Consider the following 25,009-nt stretch of genomic DNA (forward strand, 5'->3'; position numbering starts at 1 on the left):
TTAATAGAGTAAGAATGGTTGAGAAGAGAAGGGCCAATTCTTTGACTAATAAGCTGGCCAGTGCAGTCTCAAAAGATATGCCTGTCACAGTTATCTTAGGGAAAATATTTTACACTGCTGTCCATATGTATAACATAAAGCTGTAAATAGTCTTGGTTTTCCTCTCACACCTCATTTCATTCTTGATATCAGAAACAGATCCAAATAACTGTGTGTTGGTTTTAGCTTGATTCAATCTTCTTTTTTTTTTTTCTTCCTTCGACCTTCTTAACAGCAGGTTGATGAGTGAAAAACAATTGGGACTAAGTAAAAAGTCTTGGGTTTTTGCCTTGGTTTTGCTACTAGTTTATTCCTAGGGTGACTCTGAGAAGCTGATTTAACTCCTTGGTGCCCAGAGTTCCACCTAATAACGTAGAGACAAACCTACCTCTTGAGAATGTTCCAGGAACCAGAAGCTCTGGTGGGCATGAAATGCTTGATCTTTTGGGGACAAGAAATATTTTTTAAAAAAGCAAAGACACATTTGCTTCTTGGATTTTTAAAAAAATGAAAGTAAGCAATTAGATAGCTGTATTTATTTCCATCTACTCCTTATTGAAAGTTGAGCAAACATTTAAAACTACTAAAGTTAAGAATTCCTCTTACTCTTAGGCAATTCATCTTACCTTCGTGGTTTACTTAGAGTGGACCATACTTGAAAATAAATCCAGCATCTATGTTTTGGACCTGTGTTTTAGCCATCTTCTTATGCTAGTGTGTGGATTATGAAGGAGCTTCAGTTTTCATGGGTCAGTTCCAATAATTCTTTGTATCTTTAGCAAAAGTTTTGAAGGGAGAAGATACTCTGTTGACTAACATGAGACTAGGCATTATCTGTGGGCTAGATTTTGTTGTCATCTTAGATCCTAGTACATTTCTTCCTATTAATTATTACTGTACTTCCTATTAAACATTACTTAAATTCCTGTAGATGTAAGACAATTCACTTTTTCCTATATTCCTAAGTCACTATTGTAATATTTCCTACAGAAAAGGATATAAGACTTTTTTTGCATCAGAGGTTTGGTTATTTTTTTGAAGGCATAACCAATCAAAATTTATATTTAGACTTTATCAGTGACCATGTAATTACAAAAGGAAGACAGAGAATTCAAAAATAGTATGAAATACTAGGAAGTTGCTTTTTTCTTGCCAAGAGCATTGAGCAGAGTAAAGCTATATAGAACTTTTCTACCAAGTTTCCTTCACTTCTGTTCTTCATAGAAATTATAAAATCCCAAAGTTTTTTGCAACATTCTCTGTCAAACTGAGAGAGACTATTGTTATATTGATTCTGTTACATATGGAAATTCTGCTTTTTTTCCCCACTGCACTCAAATGAGCCCTGTTGTTTGTAGTCTTGGTAGTAGAAGCAGAGACAACTCTCTATCTGTGGGATGACTCCATCTGCCTCCTCTACAATGTAGGGAAGAGTGTCCATAAGTCTGGCTCATTTCTACTGCTTTTACCCCTCATTCCTAGGGATATTCTTTTTACTACATCAGAACATGATGCAAAAAGAAACAGGTTGGGGTGGACCTTAGGAATGGATGTGGTTAAGACATTGTTGTTAAAGTGAGGAAGCCATATAAAGTTAGGTTGGAAGAGGAAGAGGGGTAGCTATGATCAGCAATTACGAATTCATGGAGTATTTCATTTTGTAAACAAAATTCCTACCATACTAGAACTTGAAAGAGAAAAAGAAGAGGAAGTAGAGTGGTTTTACTCCCACAGATCAGAAATAAAGGCTGAAAGCTAAGTAAGTTTAATAATAGTCTAACCAAACATACAGATGACAAATTGCCAAGGAAACATCTGCATTGAGAATGCCTTTCTAATCTTTTGTGATTGATATACTAGAAGGGAGCCCTCCAGTTTATCACAGTCAGAATCCCATTTGGGGTAAATAACAGAATAAATTTACTCTTAAAGATTAAAGGAGGTGGAAAGGCATAGAGACCCAACTGTCTTTTCAGGGCCCCCAAATCAATAAAGGATGCAGTTAAATCTTTCATTTTCACTTCTACTCTCTCTTTAAAGAAGAGTTTCCATATGTACAGAATCCCGTCTCAACACAGGGGATTAGAATTAAAGGCAAAGCACTGTTTACTGATATCCATTCTTCAACCACTGCCCTCTAGGCAATGTATTGCAGGGATAGGAAGCAAAGAGGCAGCATTATCAGAATTTTAGGATTGGATAGGTCCCCAGTCCAACTCCTCTCCCTTCCGGGGCTTGATTCTTCTGTGCAGTATCATGTAGAAATTCAGAGATCAAGGGGTCTCCTAGCCTGTGATTAATTATCTCCCAGGATATAACATATTATGTCTTTGGACATCCCAGATCTTTGGGTATTAATCACTGATGTATTCAGTCAGTCTGTTTCCCTGTAGCTTTCAAAAGTCTGGGTCCTAAATAGAGGCATTCTGAAGAATTTTTCATCCCCCTCATATAAGCTCTTCACAGAGTTAAAAATAAGTCATGCTGGAACTAGTCACAGTTCTTGCCCTCAGATAACTTACCATCTGATATCTGGGTCTGTTCCAGTTTTCCCCCTAGCATGTTATCCTTCTGCTTTTTTCTGCCAGCTTTTCTTGTTTTATCAGCTCCCAATGGTTTATTCAGTTTTATGTCCCTACCCATTGACTCCGCCTCTCTAAAAGAACATTGTGAAGTTCCTGGAAATCTCAACTTTACCGTAGATCACAAGGCACAAGGGGGTGTTTATTTGTTTTTTAGATGAAGGAGTTGGGGCTGGGGTGGGATAGTTTTGTAGCTTTGGAAGCTTTTTGTAGCCCAGAACCTGTTGACAAGATTGTATTGCTGTTATTAGTATACCCTCATGAAGCATATCCCCGGAGTGTGCATTCAAAGTTTGCTTGCCTTCTCTGACAGCCTGGCTAACCTTTGCATCCTCTGATACTCCCATGTGCTTTGATTTATTCCACTTTGATATGATACAGTTACAGAAACTTACTTTTTGTGTAACATTCTGATGATGATGTAGAGCCCCATCAGAGAAAGTGATACTAAAATTTTGAAATATTAATCTCTCTTAGTTTTGCCTGTCTCCTCAAAGTCATGAGGTTCTCAGATGTGTGAAACCTTGTTTTGTTTTATCTCTTTGCCAAAGTTGCCTCTGTATCCCAGATGCATAACAAATAATTAATATTTGCCAAATGAATTAAATAGTTCTACGGTAACAGATAAAGTCCAACTTTTCACTTAGAATCTCTTGTACAGGGGCACAAATTTGTACCAAGTGATCCCCACACACCCAATCAGTACATGCAGGTAGCCCAGACAATCCCTCTTCAGCCCAGAAGCCTCTCCCTCCTGTTAATCCTGGAGTACAGTCCTTGGTTTATTCAAAGAATCTACATATAGTTCTATGATGTTGTCAGTCTCTCTTGTTAATGTCATAATTTGATTCAGTTAAAAGCTCTTGTCCATTTATCGCAGTGATAATCAACTATTTTCACTATAGACTGTCAATATTATTGAGACCAGGGTACTTGTTTATGTGTGTAAATTCATCCCGGAGTGTGATATCGTTAAGAGTACCTGTTATTTGACATTTTGTTTATCTAAAATACAAGAGCAGTTTGGTACGTTTGTTTTGTGTTTTACATGATATAAAAACACCAAATGTATCAAACTCTTGAGCTGTCAAGAGTTTTTGTATATCAGATAGGCCAGGGGATCACAGACTTTTCTGTAAAGGACCAGATAACATTTTAGGCTTTGCAGGCCATAGTGTCTCTGTCAAAACTACTCAACGTTGCCATTGTAGAGTAAAAACAGCATTGACAATAATAAACCAAGAAACATGAATGTGTTCCAGTCAAACTTTATTTGTGAACACTGAAGTCTGAATTTCTTATCACTTGTATGTGTCACTAAATATTTTCTGTGTTTTTCCTAGCCATTTAAAAACATAAAACCATTCTTGGCTCATAGCCGTACAGAAGCAAGGAAGGGGCTGGCTTTGGCTGCAAGCTGTAGTCTGCTGACATCTAGAGAAACAAAACTGATTAGTTAGACTTTCTACATTTGTTTTGTTTCAAAGAGCTGTAGTCACAACCTTAGCATCTTCATTCAGCGTTGAAGCATTTTTGGTCTTGTTTATGATTAGAAATTGAAAACAAAAGACGAGGCACTCATTCCTATTTATCTGGCTGCCAGGATACACGTGAACTATAAGCTAAAATATCATCACTAGCACAGCACCCCACCTCTGTCAGTTTCTAGACTGTTCTCTGTTAAATATGCTCTTAACATATTCAGTGACAAATTCAGTTAACCCCTCTGTTCTGTTGGATTTTTAAGGTTCCCAAATTCACCTTCTCTTTAGCCAGGTTTTAAAGATATCTAATGAACATGGTAAGAAAATGACATGATTTTCACTCTGAACTTTTAGTACACCAAAAGTGTATAAATTTAAGGTTGGGTGATTTGAAAGGTTCCCCTTTCAAAATAAAGAGATTTCTCTGAGAGGAATTCCCTAATTCAGGGCCTATTTGGGCAGTATTTACCAGTAAGTCAAAATAAAGTTATATCCTTTTGGAGGCATCTTTGCGCCCTAGTCAACATGGTTGTGTTCTAGAGGATTTCTTCGTATCTGTGACTAGCTTTGAGAGGTGCTCTGTAATACATTCCTAAAACTTTGTTCCTTTCAGTCCCCTGGTCCAGGATCCTTCAGCTACGATACTCAGTGGAATAAATGTTTATACATTAGCAGTTGAGCAAGATATACTTCTCCTTTGGGGATATTTTCTTTGATGTTTTTTCACGTTATTTGCTCTGTTATTATGTAAATTTATCATGAATAAATCTTATTGCAAGTCTGATTCTGGTTGATACTAATCATTAAAGAAACAGGAGTCAGCGATACTGCACATACATAGACCCACTACCCAAAAGTGGGGTGAGGAGGAACCTCTGCTTCAGCAGATCAGCAAGAGATACTGTCAGCCAGTCTTTCTAGAACAATTCTCTTGTTTTCCCCATATTTTCACTCTTTTCTGTGGCCCAGTAATTGTCTTACGCTCAGTTCTAAAACAAAGATAATTTATTGACATGCATTCAGTTTTGAGAATATTAATGTTTTAAATTTGCTTTGGAACTATTTGACTTATTTATACCAAGTTTTAAAAATAACTTTTTTCTAACCCACATAATCAGTCACTACAACACATGTAATTATCACATCTGTTAGAAGCATTTTTAATATGCTGAATTTGTCTTTTTTTAAGAAGCACTCTACAAATTAGTAGTTATTAATACTGCTCTGATCATATTGAGGAATGAAGATATGTTGCAGGAAAAAGAGATTTTTTTCCTTTTCTCTCTTTTTACTGCAGCGGATGGACAGGAATGGATATGTGTGTGTGCAGGGAGCTTGCTTTTATAGTTAACAGAAGGCTCACTGCTCAATCCATCCCTTATTTCACCATGGGCAAACCTTACCTCTTATCTTCCTCTCACGGTCCTAGGTTCTATTGTATTACCCAGGTGGTTACTTAAAACCAACATTACACATTTTGAAGTGGTCTATTTACTAGCACAAAGCATGTACCTTGTGACCATGTCTGAGTAATATAAAATTTTATAGTGTTTCTCTACATTCTTTTTAGGAATTGATTGACAGTGTTAACATGGAAAGCCATTTTCATTATTATAGGATTTTTCAGGAAAAGAAGGCACAGCTAATTAATATCTGATCCTTGTTTTCTGTTGTATGTAGTTCTGTGGAACCAAGATGCTATTTTCTAGATATCACATCGGGGTATCATGTTTTTCTTAAGTGCTTATTATGGCTTTAACCATTTTTGGAATTGGGACTTCTGAGAAATCCTGCTAAATATGTTTGTGTTCCATACTAAGTGATCAGAGTTTCTGTGTTGATTACAGCTTCTTGCTCTCCATCTCTTCAACTCAACCCTTCTTAGTATAATGAAATAAAATTGGCTGACCAAAGGCTTCTGGTCTCCTAGACGTGTTTAGTATAACCTTTAATATATGCTCAATCACTTTGATTTCTATAGCTCTATTCAGGTTTGAGAGCCCTCATTTGATCTGTGGAGTCCTTGCTGGTGAGTGCAGTGTTAAAGCAAAATTTTCTATTATGTAATAGTTAAAATTTTGCATCAGGCACTGATATTTTACAGCAATTTGCTTTTGCATTCACCTATTCTGGGGATAATCTAATAACAGCACTATTTAGGAAATGATAAAAAGTATTTTTGAAGGAAAATTGTCATTGGCAAATTCCATTTGCTGGCATTCATGAGAGGCTGCATTAGAGTGATTTTCCTGCAATAGGCAGTTCTACCAACTGTAATTTAATAAAGGCCAGTGTCTTCCTAAATAAGCTCCTTTATCCAGATGTAGTTTTTATATGTCAGAGAATAGCATTGGACCACGAAAATGACTCAAATTTTGTGGAGAAGCTAGCGAGCACCCCCAAGGATGAATTTCTAGCCAACTACCACCTGTAGCAGACCAGCTTTATTAAAAAAAAAAAAAGAAAAGAAAAAAGTAGGAGAGGCTATAGATAAGAGAGAAAATTTAGGATGAAGATAAACATATTGTATGATTGGGAATGACACCCTAGAGGGGAAATCCCTGACAATCCAGTGGTTACGACTCGCACTTCACTGTCAGGAGTCTGCCTGTTTGCTGTGTGGTGTGGCCAAAAAAAAACCAACATACTAGAGAGGAAAGATAGAATTCTAAAATCATCTTTTGCTAGCTGCTTGGTCACTCTGTTGTTAGTTTATCCCCATCTTGAGTGTTTGTGGTCCTAATATCCTTTTCTAAACTGCCAGTTGGTCTGAGTTTTCCACCAAAAGTATATCAAAACTATTATTTATGAAGCTTTTGGGGGTGGAGGGGCCAAGGGGTGTTTTTCTTTTGGGTGATTTTTGTGCTCCTTTCTTCATTTGTTTCCTTTTTTGGCTGAAGAATGGGCTACTGCGGCTTGACCTGTCATCTTTATGTGCTGTTTACACGTGGCTTTTACAGAAGAAGCCATTACCACATCTGATTTATCTCTTATTGCAAGTGCCCCTTTAAAAGCATTTGTTTTAACTTAACAAATTAAAAAAACAAAAATCACCAGGGTTATACAACCAAGGGAAATACTGATATTATTAATTTTTCAAAACAGGGATAAGATTATAAATATTAATAAGACAGTAAATGTTTAAAAGACATATGTTTTGTTTTTTAGAGCTTTTTCCCAAGGCACTTAAGGCCATTCTTTGCTGAGACATAAATTTGCCGTATTTTGGTAGAGAGAAGTATGTGGAAAGAAAGCACTCGCAATTAACTGATTTTATCAGGATTGGAGTCTACATTTTTTTAGTTTGCATGTTGTAGACCTTTTGGGGGTGTTATTTAAATACATTTTGATCATTTAAGTGACTGTAATATTTATTGTTTACTTTAGTTCAGAACCAGGAGCTGGACTCTTCTGCTGGGTATCTTCCTTCTGTGCTTTAGCAAGATAACCTCGATTCCTGCTGGTTCTGTGGTCATTTGCAGTGCAAAGCATTTCTTACTGGGTTTGCAAAGCAAGGGTAATGTGCTATGTGGGTGTATGTGTGTCTGTGCACACCCCTCCCCCTCAATCCCACTGCTACCTTCTGCTCATTCCCTTTGCCTTATCAAAACTTGTTTTTTAAAATTGTATAAGTAAGCCTAACGAATCCCCAAACCTCCTTTTTTCTGACATACAGAAATGCTGATAAAAGTTTGATGTATTAACGTTCCCTGAGATATTTGCATTTCAACAGGCCACAAAGTCATTGCAAAGATGATGGTGACATTACAGAGTTGATCGTATCATTAAGCATGATTTCCAAGGTCAGTTCTGACTCTCGGTTTACTTGATTGAATGGCAGAATAGAAGGAAGAGAATGGGAAAACCCATGGTAGTTTAATAGATGTAGGAGATTTAGGGTTCCATTGAGTGAAGTGATTATAGAGACAGTATGCTGACTCCGAGCCTCTTTTTACAGAAAATTTAGTAATTTCTGGAAGCAGAATCTGTGGGTAATAACACAAAAAGATACACTTTAGGCTTAGAAACAGCAATAAATCTATGAAGCTTTAAAATAGTAAATTTTGTAACTGATCAAAAATGTTCTCAAAACTATTAAAAACTGCCTATCCAGTGTTCTTCATGGGAATCTTGGCTCAGGAATACTTAAATATCTTCAGAGTGTATCAATTTTAGTTATTATCTTCTGTCTCAATTTCTTTCTTCTAAGTTCTACCTGATATCCTCTAAAATATAACGAGAACCTGGTTCAGAACATGCTAAGCTGCAAGGAAGACCAGCCTTAGTTAAATCCATGCCGTTGTTCAGTCACTAAGTAGTGTCCGACTCTTTGCGACCCCATGAGCTGCAGCACCCCAGGCTTCCCTGTCCTTCACTATCTCCTGGAGTTTTCTCAGATTCATGTCTGTTGAGTCAGTGGTGCTGTCTAACCACCTCATCCTCTGTTACCCTCTTCTTCTGCCTTCAGTCTTCCCAGCATGAGGGTCTTTTCCAATGAGTCGGCTCTTTGCATCAGGTGGCCAAAGTATTGGAGCTTCAGCTTTAGCATCAGTCCTTCCAGTGAATATTCAGGGTTGCTTTCCTTTATGATTAGTTAAATCCATAGGGCCGGCTAATTTGTATACTTCAGAAATACTCATATAGGAACTAGTTCTGGTTTGTGTTTCTTTGCAAAAAGGAGTATTTTGAGAAATACAGTACAATGACAAATAATATCTAGTATTTGCTTAGCACTTCATTTTGAACACAGTACACAGTTAACCCTCACAATACCCATATCAGATATATAGTGGTGTTCTGGCTTTATATGATAAAATTGAGTCTCAGAGCAGTTCAAGGACTGCTCAAGAACAGGCAGTTTTTAAGTGAGAGAACTAGAGCTGCAACGCAGCTTTGATGTTTCAGTTCAGTGGTATTCTGTTATGCCACAGCTCTATCCTAAGTCCCTTAGTCCCCAGGTGAAAATGTGATGAAAGCTACAGAAAGTAAATTAAGAAGGCTGGAATTTGTGAGACTCTAGTGACTTATAAAACTACGTATTAAAAATGGTGCTTTAAGATCCCCAACCACTAATGAGTTGATTTATTAACACTGGACTGCCCTTAACTTGCCTTCAATACCTCAGGTGGTTTCACAGAATGTCTCAGAACCTGGAATAGGATCTTTCAGTCAGTAGGAACCAGCAGATGGACATAAGAAATGAGGCCTTGGGACTTCCTTGGTGGTCCAGCAGTTAAGACGTTGCACTTCCATTGCAGAGGACGTGGTTTTGATCCATGGTTGGGGGATTAAGATCATGCATGCCATGGTGCGGCCAAAATAGAGAAGAAAAAAAGAAAAGAAGCCTTGCCTATTGTTGAGACAGAGAGTCTGGGGGCTTTTTTTGGCCTTGGGGGTAATCTGGTTCTTGGGTTTTAAAATAATTCAGAAGAAAATAGTTTGTTTGGAAGAAAATAGTTGTTTTATTGACACACTTATTGGAAATACTTATTAACAGATAGATCAATAGTTCAAATTCCCAGTAATTAAATCAAACTTCAAGTACCAGTTCTGAGGAAAATCAGATTGGGGTCCAAAAGCAAACAAACTAGAAACACGTTGTCATCAAACCGAAAGACATTTTATAACTGTAATAATTATTTGTTCTTCATCAAAGAGTATTTCTGGCTTTTTGTGCTTAAGCCTCTAAGTATATTTACGTAAAAGTGAAACTCTTGTTGATTTGGAAGAGTGTTAGAGACCCTTTAAGATGGCACTGGTAAACTGGGTTAAGACAGGATATTTATGCATTTAGTGACAGAATTTGTATTTTGATCTGGCCAGACTAAGAAAATTCTCAACTTAATAAATTTGATAAAATACAATGTCACCTTATCCTGTTAATTGACCTTCTCTTAAAATTTGTCCTGCATAATTTCAGCAAGTGTAATGTTTATTAATTTGTCTATAATGTCTGTTTGCACATGCATATGTATATATGATTATAAAATTTTCATTGGTGTTCTAAAAATAGATCTTGGAAAACACTGAGTAGAATATGAAGGAGAAGCATTTTCTGAAAGCTTAAGCATACCTTGAGTCCAAGGCTGTCTTTAGAAGTTAGCCTTGTAACTGATGTGACTCTATTTTCCTCCTTCTTTTAACATTGTTCTGTTAGCTCTCTAATTCTGCTAATGGTGGACTCAATAGCAGTGCTGACTGTCTTATTTCAGTGCTTAATGTCATGTTATAATACCTGAAAAGTCACACATAAAACACTGTAATTAAGCTTACTGACCAGCTCTGATGAACGTTTGCCTTCTCCCCAAGCTTCCGTCATTGCCCCAACCACCACATAGCTCCGAGTTTGTTATGCAGACATATTTTACTGCTGTCTGTATATATCATTGTTAATATCTTCATTCAGCTAAAGTACCCTGGAAATTGGATGACTTCCTTCTTTTATGTATCTCAAAATCACCTAAAAGAGGATTCTCTTCTGAGGTGACAATTAAACAGCTATTTACTGAATTTGGTCAGTTCATTCTGATGTCTTGTACTTCATTTCAGTAAGAGAAGATTTCACCCTGAGGTATAGAGCACTCAGCCAAAACAAACAAACCCCCCCACACAAAAGAAATATAAAGCATTCTGATGTGAAGTATTTAGTAGTGTTTATCCATAGTCAATATCACTAATCTAGAGTTAATGTTCAGATCAGGTCTTGGGATACTTTAATATTTTATATTCCCAGTGGCTTTTATGACTTTGGCAAGTGAATGATCATTTTCCATGTGTCTTCAGATGTCTAATAAGACATTCACAGAAAATCTGTGACAACTCACAGATACAGCAATATTTGTATTCATATTCCTGAGAATATCACTGCCATATCTAAATCAGAAAACATTAAACAAAATGTAATGAAGCTACACTTTAACTTTGAGCTATTTTTTCCACTCAAATAGATTAAGTCCATTACCATTGACTTTGACTTTCAAAACCCACTCAAAACACTAAATTACTAGTGTTTTATATTATATTCTCCATATAAAAGAATTGTATACTGTTACCAGTTGCTGACATTTCTTATTATTCTTTCCATTAACTACTTTTTCATTTAGGAAACCATTAAGGTCTATTTTTAACTGTTTTCAATGGCTTGGAGGATATTAAGGATTTATTAGCACTTCCTTCATAGATTGTTTACCAGACTCTTCAGGTTTTACAGATCATTTCATTACCAAACCAGTGTAAAAGCTTGCATAAGAAAAATAATAGTATTTTTATTATAAAGATAATGCATATTCATTTTTAAAAGGTTGTGAAATACAGAAAAACACAAAGAAAGAAATTAAATTACTTGCAGTCCTACCTCTATTGATATTTTAGTATACCTTGAGGTCTTTTTCATGTGTATAATTGCACACATTAGAAAGTATAATTCCTAAATGGATAAGAAATAAAACATAGTATATTATCAAGAGGAAGATTTAGTCTTTGAAGTTAGCATTTTTGCCTTCTTCCCTCATTCCAACAATCTAATCATGGTCCTGAAATCAAAGTATATCCCTGGAATCATGTGACAAGGTTGACAGTGAAAAAGTTGTTGTTCTTCACTTGGTCCTTAACTGCCTACCCAGGATTTTAACATATATGAAGATAAAGTGAGACAGTAGCAGGTTCTTTTCTTTTTTTTAACAGAGAAAGAAACTATTTCCCCATTGCCATCTAAAGGTAAAATTGGACTTTACTAAGCAAGGAACAAGTGACAAAATGGAGAGAATTACTACATAGACCCTCCAGGAAAAAAAAAAAAGTATATGGCTCTTGCTTATGCAGCAAAATTTTAGAAAGATTTCAGGATTTATCTTCACTGTGATGCTTATAGGATAAGAGAGTCTTGTCAGCATAACTGTACTTATTTCAATAAAATATATAAATCCCTTCCTTCAAAAATAACCTAAAAAGGAAGACACTGGATTGCATTTAATCAAATAACAGCAAAATACATATAAAACACCCGTATCCCACTTTTAATAATATCTGTAATCCCTAAGTCAAGAGAGAGGTTATTTATAACTCATAAAGACACATTCATCCTCAGCGCTTGATGATCCTGTGACATAATCTGTTTGAGTGAGTCATTTTCAAGAGAAAGCCTTTAGGGGAAAAAAAAAATCCCCCCCCCCAAAAAAAAATCAAGAGATTTTTCTCTCCCAAAGAAAATACTGGTTTATCGTACTTAGCAGAAACTATTGACTTTCTAAGTAAAACAAAGTTTTCAGTCAAACAATGTTCCTGCTCACTTAAATACTGGTCTAACATTTTTCCTTCTCATATTCTTGAAACCAACTAGACAACCTTGTGGCATACCCTTTGGACGATCTGTTTAAAGTTTCCAGGCCACTTTGGTATTTGGAGCTGTGCAGAATCTTATATAATCCAATGGCCCATGCTGATGGTCATAGCCAAAGGCACAGCACTGTCAGTTAAAATTCTTTACTCAAGTTAGATGCCAAATTGTGGGTGTCTTATGTCATAAGGGTTTTATATCTTCTTTTCTGCCCCAATCTCTTCTTCTGGCTTTCCAGCCATCTGCCTATGTTTCAAAGTATGGTGTCAGCCACTAAAATCAGAGTCCACTAAGAGGACTTTGGGCAATAAACCTGAAAAGTCAGGTTTATTGTATATTCTTTTGAATGTAATAGGACGTGTCCTTTGGGCCTACTAGAAATAACTTTCTGCTGCCATGGGAAGAAATGGCCTTTAGAATCAGACACTGACCTTAGGGTTAGGTTAAACTCTAGTTCCATTAGTTCCTAGCTCTCACCTGCTTACCCTCTCTATTTTTTCATCTATAAAATAGAAGTCATGACTACCTCATAATGAGGTTGTGAAAAATGAAAAGAGAAAACATGTTAGAGTAACTGTCACATGGTGAACATGCAATAATGTTAGTTTCCTCTTATTTTACTGATGTAGAATATTGAATGCTAGTCTGGTCAAGTGGACCACTTTTTATGTTCTTTCTAAATGAGCCTTTTCAGTTTTTTAATAGCTCGAGGCAAAACACTTCTCAGGGCTCCTGAGTTTATCTAGTATAATTTCAGCAAGTTTTTACTGAACATCTATTATGTACCAAAAACTGTGCAAGAGAGATATAAAGCTAAGTCCTTATCCCCCAAGGAGCTCAGTCTAATGGAAAAGACAGATGACTAAACCAATAATGACAGGATACAATGGGAATGAAAGAGTAATGATATCTAAACATACTTTAGGCAGGCAGAAGGAACAATACAATATTGACAAAGGCACAGAGGCAAAAGAAAGCATGCTCTGTTCTAAGAATTGCAAATTTTCTTGAGTTAGTAGAGAGAAGTGTGTGTGTGGAGGTGTAGCAGAGTGAAGCTGGAGAGAGAGATAACAGTCATATTTTAAAGTATTTTCTGTGTCTTAGAAAAGGACCTGAACTTTAACGAAAAGTCAGTGAAGAGTCACTGAAGGACTTTAAGCTGAAAAATGGAATTTCCAATGTTTCATTTTTAGAAATAAACACTTTCACAGCAGAATAAAGGATGTGTTCAGGAAAGGATTGAGATGAGAAAGGAAGAAGGAAAAGGAAATTTGTTTAGGGAATTAGTAGTAAGCGGGGTGAGGCATTATAAGAGCCTGAATGGAGACAGTAAGTGTGGGAATAGAGAAGAGCAGATAAGGGACATACTAAAGTGGACTGGGTGAGTTTAGTTTGGGGCATATTGTATCCCATATGCCTGGGAGAGTGTCCAGCAAGTAGTTGGCTGTGTTGTCTCATAGATCTCGACAGCAGAGCCAACTGGAGCGGCTGATTTGACCATATGTGAGAGTGCTCTAAGTGGTAATCCAACCCAACTGTTATCAGTTTTCCTTTTATTTCCAATGACTAATACGTATTCAGTGATCAGTAAATATTTGTTGAATTGATATTACTGTGGCCACAGCTTTTACGCTTGGTGTCCTCTATTCCTGCTTTGAAACAAATGATCGATCTATCTAATTTTACTCAGCAGTAGGCAACTTTGGGACAGGTGGTGCTGGCCTCAGCAATGTTTGATTCACAAATGGCTTCTTGATGACAGACCACTACTTATCACTTGGTCGGACTGGTATAAAATTGGCTCTTCCTTGATTATCTTAGGCATTTTCCTGGTTATTAATCAACCTTCTCAGTTGTGACAAAATTATTTGGAGAAGACTCTGCATGTGAGTGGGTTTGGATATGCTGTTCACAGCATTAGAGCTAGCATACAGCAATTTGAGAAAGCCTATCTGTTTATTACCAGCGAGTCTATTTTGGGCAGCTCCATAACAGCTTGTCTGACTCAAAAGAAATGGTGAGATAAGTGCCTTAGAAAGTAGTACAGAGTGTTAGTAACATAACAACAGACTCATTCTGGTGTCCCCCAGGCCCTAATCTATTACTGGTGCTCAGATAATGTTGATTGAATTCAGTGAATCTACATGGTAATTGAGAATTTACAGAGTGCTTTCATATACTATTGTATTTGATCTTCAAAATCCTGTGAGTCAAACCAAGTATTATTCTCATTTTAAATATGAGGAAATTCATACACGCTTAGCATGAATAGTTTATATATCTCTGATACATCTTCAGACAAAGACAGTTTCTCTTGTCATCTTTCAATTCCATTTTTCATGTCCTAAGTAATATTCATGATCAGTCAATGAAAGAGCTCCCCAATGTGAGTTCAACTTGTACCACTTTGAGATGATCTTAAGTTAGACTGTTCTTAGAAGTAAAATTGGCCTGGAGTTCAGTGCAGTGCATCTTTTCTTCTCTTACTAGACCGCTGGTTTATATTCATCACAGTGTAGACTGGTTTACAACTTAAGGAGCAGCAATGATTTTTTAAAAAAATACATAATACATATAGTGTGATTTCAGTACTAAAATGTGTAGGCTGGTCTAAGCAGAAGTTGTTTATTCCAGGAACACCTTTTTAAAAGAGTGCTTTTCTGTTAATTTCCTATATGGCATGTAATATGGTAAATTGATTTTACCAAAATTTCAGGCCTACGTGGCTTATTTATAGCCCTCTGGTGAGCACATGCCAATTTTCCTAACATTTGGCTTCTGTTAGATTGTTCATTTCTCAAATGGTTCATGTTCTTTTACTACTAGCGTGAATTCCTACTCTTCTTCCAACGACAGCACTTTTCTTTAAACATTAGGAATAGGTCCACGTACTGTGATGTTATCTTCTCTTCCACATTCTCTTGAAAGTTCTTATTTTAGATCTGTTTATCCTTTAATGTGAGGCATTTAGCCCAAGAGGGAACTCTGTATTTCCAGGATTTATTTCTTTCAGGAGTTGGAGACATTGTCATTCATCTGTGGAGAAATACTTCTCAACTGCTCATAAATCATGTTTATTCTGTTTAAAAGCATTGTTTCACTATTTCTGATATTATAGTTAATTCTTTGACCATGGTTGGATTGCCTGTGCTGGATGTACTCACCTTCCATATCTCTGCCAACCAAAGTCTAGATTTCAGTTTCTCCATCATGGGCCAGCATGATGATACATATGACTTGGAAATGTATGGAACATTTTTCAATCTGATCAGACTCATCCAGCTACGTTTTATTGACTCATAAATTGCACTGTGTCCTGTGCATAGTAATGAGTTAGGTATTTAGGAATAGTGCCCCCTCTGAGTATGAAGAGTATGTTATACAGAGAAGACCATAGTAACACAAACTGTTTGTTCCTCTGTGAGGCACATTGAAATCATTTCTCAGATTAACCATGTTGTAGAACTATGACCAAAATGAGGTTGGAATTGTTTAAGCTACTGACATGTTTAGTGAACAGCAAGTAATTCTTCCTTTTGACCACCTTTAGGAGCTAAGATTCCTGGTTTATATAAGTATTAATATTTTTGAGCCCTCTTAGAAATCATTGTTGATTCTCAGAGTTCACTGTGTTCCCCACCTACTCCTAATCTTCTTGCTCTTGTGTGTGTTCATTCATTTGTAGAACATAAATGGCATTCGCACCGAGGAGGTGGCTGCCGTGACCACGGAGCCATCTACCAGCCCTGACTCTGACTGGGAGGGCCCCAAGCGTTCAGTAATTCCTAGTAAGAGCCAAATGACCACTTCACCGGAGTCTCCAAAAAACTTTGACTTTGGCTCCCTCTCCATAAGCAGCAAGGAGACAGAAGAGAAGGAGCTGGGGGCAGCTGGCTCTCTTGATATTAAGGAAAAGCTGAGAGGTCCTGGTGGGGAGTGTGTAGGAGTGGAGGAACAGGCCAGTGCCTTACAGGCCTCAGTATCACCAGCTTCCTCCCAGCTGCAACTTGGTGAAAAAAAGGCAGAGAGTAGTGAACAGCGTGTTACACCAGGAGAGCCACTTGGAAAGCAAAATGGATCATTTCTTGACTCTCGTGTGGGTAACCAATTCCCCACCCTCATTCGAAGTTTCCAGGTAGTAACTGATTCAATGATGCAGATCTAACGACTCACTTTGGGAGAGGGCCAGAATCTATTCTGCGGAGGAGGTGGTGGTGGCAGTGGTGAGGATAGTTGCCTCTTGGCTCTTTTCAAAAATCACAGAATAAAATTGAAGTTCTTGATTACTACAAAGAAATGTATGTATTCAGAGTCATTAACACTACCCCCAAAACTCGTCTCCTTGATTGAGAATGGGCTTCATAAAGAGGCAAGTTTCTGAGACTTCTGTGATGAGGGGCCTTCAGCGTTCTGAGACCCTGCTCAAAAAATTCAGATACTCTTAATTAATTAAAAGGGGTAGTTGACTTTTTAAATGAGGAGTCAGGCCCCAAATAATGGTTTATGTATTGCAGCCACACGGTGCAGCCCACCACTCCCACTAACCCCACTCACGGGAGCTTCCGTGATCATAGGCACTAATCTCCTATGCTAAGGTGGATGGCCACTTAACTTTATCACAATCATATGGTAGTTTCAGGGTGATTTATAGTCTTGGGGAAGGTGAGCTGATGGATAGGACACCTTTGATATTTCGCTTAAGTTCATTCTTCGGAAATTCCGAGATTAATCACCAGGTGGTGGTAGAACTGATTATCTTCTCTCCACTTTTCCCAATACTGTTTTCTTTTCAATAACTCCAGAGTAAATGTCTGACATTGATTTGAAAGAAGTTAATGAATTCCAGGAGTAATGTGTTCCAATGCCAGTGCTAGGTCATGTACCGTTTGTACTAAGGGGAGGAAATGTGGCTGATTTCCTTAATTTTAATGGTGCAGTCACAAGGACAAACAGAAGTGGCTGCTCTTTGGCAAGTAGTCGTATATTCAAATTCTGAAGGTCCGTCTGAAGTGTTTTATGTCACCAGTCGTAACTGTCTGATACTATCGCTTTCCATTAAGCCTGCGAAAGTGAACAGAAGTGCTGTTCTCTAATTTCTTTGGTGATTTGACAGCTTGTCAGGGCTACACGGGAATAGTGTCCAAGTCTTGGGCAGAGGTTGAGCTCGCCCTTTGCTTGATCAGAGCAATCACTTTGATCAGATCAATGTCAGAAGATTAGCTAGCCACAGCCTTCAGAGGACTCTGGTAACTGTTTCTTTACTGCCTCACAGCCTCCCCTGGTAAAGACTCAGACCGTCACCATCTCAGACACTGCCAATGCTGTGAAAAGTGAAATTCCAACCAAAGACGTCCCTATCGTCCACACCGAGACCAAGACCATCACGTACGAGGCTGCCCAGGTAGGACACGGTTCAGTGTTTCAGAACCAGAGACTATCCGGTAAACGTGATAAATCACCTCTCTTCACAGGGTTTCTTCTCATCACTTGCTGCAAATAATGCTAGGCTTTTCTGGGGCAGTCCTTTTCAGAAGAGATCTCTGATCTCAAGATGTCCCCAGATACTTTATTAAAAGCAAAATTATCTTGGATCTGATGGCTTATATCCACCCAGTTCAGTTAGGGAAGACTGTCCAGTGTGATGGTTGAGAACATGGGCTTTGGGTCAAACAAACCTGAGCTCAGGTCCCAGATTCTCCATATATCAACCTAAACAGGCGGTTGAGCATCTGGGAGCCCTGATGCCCTGCTCCACCCCCCACGGCCACCTGCACTGTGTTAGTATCTACCTTGTGATTCTGTCGTGAAACTTACGTAAGACGGTACTTGAACACAACACCTGAAAGTGTAAGTAAAAGAAGGAAAGTGAAGTCACTCGGTCGTGTCCGACTCTTTGTGACCCCATGGACTGCAGCATACCAGGCTCCTCCATCCATGGGATTTTCCAGGCAAGAGTACTGGAGTGGGTTGCCATTTCCTTCTCCAGAGGATCTTCCCGACCCAGGGATTGAACCTGGGTCTCCTGCATTGTAGGCAGATGCTTTACCATCTGAGCTCCCAGGGAAGTCTAAGTAAGTAAGAGCTAAAATAATTGTAATCAATTTACTACAATTAAATTTAAAATCATATAAAAATTTAGTGCTTAAAATTTTATTTACCTCCTACTTTTAGTAAAATTTCTCCTTCCTTGTTAATAATTTGAATGAACTCGTCTTGCTTAGTCATTTCCTTTTTCATTCACAGAAGCCAAAAATGCAAAAAACTTTTCCGTCTGTAAATTGAACTGTTTATTCACTATTGCAGCAAGTATTTGTTTCAGCATTTATGTATTAGGCCAAAGCAATGTACAGGGTGGACACAGGCCCTTCTCTCTGGAACTGACATTCTAGTCTGGAGAGACAGGCAATAAAACAGAGATGTATACATTTCAGACTGATAAGTGCTTTAAAGAAACTAAAATAGGATCAAGAGTCAGACAATATGCGATAACATGAAGAGTTGCTATTCTGGGCCTAGAATAGTCAAGGAAATCCTCTCTGAAAAGGTGACATTTTAGCTGAACCCTGCACGATGGGAAGGAGGCAGCCGTGTGGAGCTCTGGCTGGCCGATTCCAGACAAATCCTTTCGATTAATCCTCACATCACCATAAACTGGGTGATGACGTCCACCTCAGGGAAGTGGTGTCACTTGCCAATTAAAAACACATTCTTTGCAATTAGACAAGTGGAATTTGTATCCTAGCTCAACCATGTACTAGCTGGATAACTTTAGACAAATCACTAATCTCTAAGCCTCTGTTTCCTGCCTGTAAAATGGGGATAATACTACCTACCGCCGCAAGTTTGGGGGGAGGATGAAGTGAAATGATGTCTGGACAGCACTTGGTGTGTTCATAGACATTCAGTTAACGTTGTATGCTTCCCCCTTCTCCCTCTTGTGGTCTAGACTGTGGAATTTGAGTTTGATAAATAATGACTTGCTCCATTGCTTCAGGTTTTCTGGCAGTGGTGATAAAGTAGCCTCATTTAAGCGGTGGTTTTGGAAGATGGTTCCTAGAGCTGTGTGCTGAATCTGTTAAAGGAGGGGCTGCCTGGAGAGACAGGGATAGGGCTTCTGGCAGGTTTAGGGGGATGCTTGTGAAGAACTGAAGTGTAGCCTGAGGAAACGAGAAGAAAGAGCTATGTCAGGGGAGACAGAGATGGACGACCAGGACTTGGCAGTGGAGGCGACTGCAGAGAAGGCAGAGGACGTTCCTTTAAGGCTGTGCACACAGTGAGCTAGGAGTGTTTGAAAAGAAGTACTTGCGTAGGGGAGGGAACTCTTTAAGCCATCACTGCCATGGAAACAACCCGTCCGTCAATAGAGAACAGGTTTGTAATTTATAGTACATCCAATTAAGGTACTTATGTGCAACCATTAAAAAAAGCTTCTGATGGGAATAATCTATGTGGTAAGTTGGTAAATGAAGAAAATGCAGTACAATATGGTATAAATAATATGCTGGTTACGTGAGGGAAAAGGGTTGTATGTACAGGTATGTATATGTGAATATACTGTCTCTGAGTGGGTGCTCAGAGAAAACAAAAACCCACGAGGGGACTTCAGTCTGTGGTCAGGAGTGGAAGGGACACTGACATTTCATCTCCATTTTGAATATTTTAAATTTTGTAATGTGCATATCAAAAAAATGTTAATGGTTCAAAATAAGTTACTTAAAAAACTGTTAGTGCCATTCTGCCCACAGAAGCCCATGTATGGTTTGAGTGTAGCCCATACAAAAATTCATTTTAAAATATGATAGCATGTAAGAGAAATACAGAGGCCCCATGATGTACAAGATAAAGCCTGTGGGCCCTGGAGTTAGAGAAACTTGGATCTTCTTTAAAAAAAGAAAAAAATAGTCATTTATTTATTTAGCTGCACTGGGTCTTCATTTTGGCATGTGAAATCTTTAGCTGTGGCATGCAAACTCTTAGTTGTGGCATGTGGGATCTAGTTCCCTGACCAGTGGTGGAACCCAGGCTCCCTGTGTTGAGAGTGCAGAGTCTTAGCCATTGGACCACCAGGGAAGTCCTCAAGAAACCTGGATCTTAATTCCAAAACCTGCTAGCTTTGTGACCTTTAGCAAGTCACTTAACCTCCAAGCCTCAGCTTTCTCTTCTGAGAAATACCTTTATAAGATTATTGAGATAAAGATAGTATTTTCCTGGTGCATGGTGGCTATTCCAAAATGGTAGCTATTATTATATTGTTATGCGTCTACCTTTATTTCACTTTAACCAGGCTTAAGACACTTTAACCAGCTACCTGGGGGTGTCCCTAGTAACTCACCTGGTAAAGAATCTGCCTACAATGTAGGAGACCCTGGTTTAATTTCTGGGTTGGGAAGATCCCCTGAGGAGTGATAGGCTACCCAATCTAGTATTCTTGCCTGGAGAATTTCATTGCCTGGCAGGTTCTAGCCTATAGGGTCGCAAAGAGTCAGACACAACTGAGCGAATTTCACTTGCATACATCTACCTTTATTTCACTCTAACCAGGCTTAAGACAAATTTGTGATTTGTCTTACTTCTTATTGACTAGACAGTGGAGTATGGTGGGGAAAAGTGTTGACTTTGAAATTAGATTTACTGGATTTGAACCTGTTCCATCACTTACTAGTGTCCAGTCAAGTTACTAGAATCACTTTGTGCCTCAGTTTCCTCGTTTGTAAAATGGGGCTAATAATAGTTCTACCCCATAGGGTTGTTGCAAGGAATGAATAAATTAATGCACATAAAATGTGCATTTCAGATTAAGTTGTCACTACCATGGAAATAACCTAAGTGCCCCTCAATAGGAAACAGGTTAAATAAATTATATATAGTACATCCAATTATGGTAATTCTTTGCAATTAGTTTTTTAAATCTTCTCATGGGAATGTCTACAGCATAAATTGGTAAATGAAAAAGCACAGTGTAGTATGATATAAGTAATATGTAGAAAAAAGTGACTGGCACATGATAAGCACCAGATAATTATTTGCTATTGTTACTATTTATTTACTATAATTATTTCTGCTTCTGTTTTTATTATCTTGCCAGACAAGTAGACCTGGGAACCTTATTTCAATCGGTCCATAATTCCTACATTTTGGGACATGGTGAGAGGAGGTGGGGAGCCAGAATAGGGTTTTTTCCTTTTTGCATGTATTTGTATGTATGTGTACTTGAGGTGATATTTACATACAGTGATATGCACAGGTGATGAGTTTGGTTTGATTGGTTTTGGTAAATGTGTCTATCTGTGTAACCAAGACATTTTGGGGACACAGAACATTTCCATGACCCCTGAACATTTCTTCTTAGCCTTCTCCAATCTTTGCCTATTCTTGAACTTCATATAAATGAAAGTATACAGTCATACCCTTTTCTGTCTGAACATGTTTTTCAGAGTCATCCATGTTATATGAATCCATAGTCCACGTTTTGTATTGTTGAGTGGTATTCCATTGTATAAATATACCACAGTATGTTTATGCTTTCATTTCTTGATGGACAGTTGAGTTGATTCCAGTTTGGGGGAAATATAAATAAAGCTGCTTTAAGCATTCACGTGCAAGTCTTTCTGTGGACACATGTTTTCACTTATCTTAGGTAAACACCTAAGAGTGGAACTGCTGTGTCATACGATAAGGGAATGGTTAACTTTATAAGCAACTGTGAAAGCCACAGTACCCTTTTTAGGAAACACTGGTAAGAAAAGAGGCCCCATGTGGGAAGAGTGTAAGTCAGAAATCATAACAGTGTCTCCTCCCTCTTCTACCTTCTCAAGACAGAAAAGGAGGAATAAGGGGGTAGGTGAAGGTATTCTCAGGTTTAGTAGAGGAGGAGTTCTTCAAGAAGATTTAGTCCTCTTGGCGCACAAATTCTTTTTTTTAATTAAAAATATTATTGACCTATGGCTGATTCATGTTGATGTTTGGCAGAAACCAACACAATTCTGTAAAGCAAGTAGCCTTCAATTAAAAATAAATTAATTGAAAGAAATAAATAAATTTAAAATTAAAAAAGAAAAAATATTGAAATATAGTTGATTTACAGTGTTGTGTTTCACATATACAGCAAAGTGATTCAGTTATACATAAATATGTGTATATGTGTATATGTATATGTGTATATGTGTATATACACAAATATGTGTGTATATGTGTATACATATATGTGTGTGTATATATATATATATATATACACACACACATACATTCTTTAGATTCTTTTCCATTATTGGTTATTATAAAATATCGAATATAGTTCCCTGTTGGTTATAGATAACCAACAGTAAGTCCTTGTTGGTTATCTATTTTATATATAATAGTTTGTATTTTAATCCCAGACTCCTAATGTATCCCTCCCCACTACACACCCTATCCTCTTTGGTAATCATAAGCTTGCTTTTGCTGTGTCTTATTTTTTTCTGTTTTGTAAATAAGTTCATTTGTATCATTATTTTTTTTAGATTCCACATATAAGCAATATCATATGATATTTGTCTTTTTCTGACTTCACTTAGTATGATAATCTCTAGGTTCATCCATGCTGCTGCAAATGGCAAAATTATTTCATTCTTTTTTATGGTTGAGTAATAGTCCATTGTGTGTATGCTAAGTTGCTGCTAAGTCGCTTCAGTTGTGTCCGACTCTGTGCGACCCCATAGACGGCAGCCCACCAGGCCCCGCCGTCCCTGGGATTCTCCAGACAAGAACACTGGAGTGGGTTGCCATTTCCTTCTCCAGTGTGTGAAAGTGAAGTTGCTCAGTCATGTCTGACTCTTCGTGACCCCGTGGACTGCTGCCTACCAGGCTCCTCCGTCCATGGGATTTTCCAAGCAAGAGTACTGGAGTGGGGTGCCATTGCCTTCTCCCATTGTGTGTATATATATATATTGGGACACAAATTCTTAACAACTTACAATGTACTTTCATTTTTCAAATTGCTTTTGATCTTCACAGCTACAGTGGAAGCAGGGCACAAGATTGCCTGTTGTAAAACTGAGAAAAACTAAAACTCAGAAAAGTCATAATGACTTGCCAAGATCCCATAGCCAGCCACTGTCTGAGCTGGGACCTGAACCCCAATCTTCAGACAAGAAGTCTTTGCCCTCAGTCCTAGTTCAAACATTTATTAGCATAGAAACCTTGACAGTTTATTTAACTTCTCTGGACCTCAGTTGTCTTAAGTTTCCATATACTTAAGTTATAGAAAGTTAACTTTCTATATAGTGTAATAATAGAACCTACTTCAGATATTGATAGATGTGATTGAGGTAACAGCTGCATTATATGCTTGGCATATAGTGTGAGTGCAATAAATATTAGTTGAGTCTGAATCTAAGGTAGATCGGTGGGTCTGGGCTGAAGAAAGTGTTAGTGAACTAGTCAGTAATATGCCTGGTATGAGGGTGGCTGGCATGAGTGAAAGACTTAGGTGACACAATCAAGTTCTCTCTGTTCTGTCCAGATTCCTACCTGGAAGGGAACCCAGCCAGGGATTCTCTCTTAATTCTCTTCTCCTCTTCCTGCCCTCCCCCTAATGCCTCAGATTTTTGGCTTAATGAAATGTGGTCCTTACTCAAAAGGGCTGGAGGCCTCTGCTTATAATATAAATGACTTCTGTAAAGAGGCAGAGAAAGAGAGTAACTGACACATTGCTTGCTGCAGGATACTTTATGAAAACGATTGCAGTTCTCTAAATCCCCTTCTGAGTCAGTGTATGATACCAGTGTTGCGTAGTTCAGGTCATGCCCGTCTGAAAAGCATGTAGCTGTAGGTAGCCTCCATCTTCCTCCCCTCATTTGTTTTCATCTTGGTCAGGGGTTGTCAGCAGCTCTGAGTCTGCTAACGGCCCAAATGGTTGCTGATAACTGTTCATCAGGCCGAATCTGGCTCCTGCCAAACATTTCTCTTCCTTTTTTGCTAATGTCATTCCTCAGCCTGATCATAATATATTTATCTTGGTCCTAGTAGAGTGAGCTCCAGAGAAACAAGAAGTAGCCCCAGCCCATGTTCTCTGTGTAGATTAGTTGTGTAGCCCAGCATTTTAAACACTTTTAAACCCTTCCTGTAATGAGGAGAACCCATTTCAATGATACTTTTGGTCTCAATAATTGTCATTGAGATAGTCTATGTATTTCCCCCTACTTAGCCTTGAAAGAACATACCTCATGTGCTCCAGTCTTCCATATTGATCTTCAAAGAAGATAGCCCGAGATTCCTTATACCCCAGCAGGGAACTTTCCTGGTTCTTTCTGGAAAGTTCTGGCACATGACTCAGAATCTAGCCTTGCTTTAGCAACCAAGAGTTTATACCTTTCCTTCTTGCCTTGGGTGGTGTGTAAAGAGCTCTAGATTTGTAGAGAGGATTGGTTTTGAGTCCTTGGGCAAACCATTCACTTTCTCTGAGCCTGAGTCTTACCTCTCATGATTAAAAAAACCCTACCTGCCAGGGCAGGAGATGTAAAAGATGCAGATTAGATCCCTGGGTCGGGAAGATCCCCTAGAGGAGGGCATGGCAACCCACTCCAAATCTT

General features: G+C 38.2%; 1 protein-coding gene across 9 annotated transcripts in view; it reads left to right on the forward strand.

The window, feature by feature from the left end:
- Positions 1-25,009, forward strand: part of EPB41 (erythrocyte membrane protein band 4.1) — a 177,594-nt gene that overhangs the window by 144,294 nt on the left and 8,291 nt on the right. For 4 of the 9 annotated variants that reach the window (XM_065930230.1, XM_065930221.1, XM_065930223.1 and 1 more), the window contains 2 exons: positions 16,126-16,575; positions 17,713-17,841. In XM_065930230.1, the coding sequence (XP_065786302.1) occupies positions 16,126-16,575; positions 17,713-17,841 (579 nt within the window). The remainder of the gene's footprint in view (positions 1-16,125; positions 16,576-17,712; positions 17,842-25,009) is intronic. The other 5 variants (XM_065930226.1, XM_065930228.1, XM_065930227.1 and 2 more) reach the window with 2 other exon arrangements.

Source organism: Muntiacus reevesi, chromosome 3, assembly GCF_963930625.1.
Source record: "Muntiacus reevesi chromosome 3, mMunRee1.1, whole genome shotgun sequence".
Taxonomy (NCBI): domain Eukaryota; kingdom Metazoa; phylum Chordata; class Mammalia; order Artiodactyla; family Cervidae; genus Muntiacus; species Muntiacus reevesi.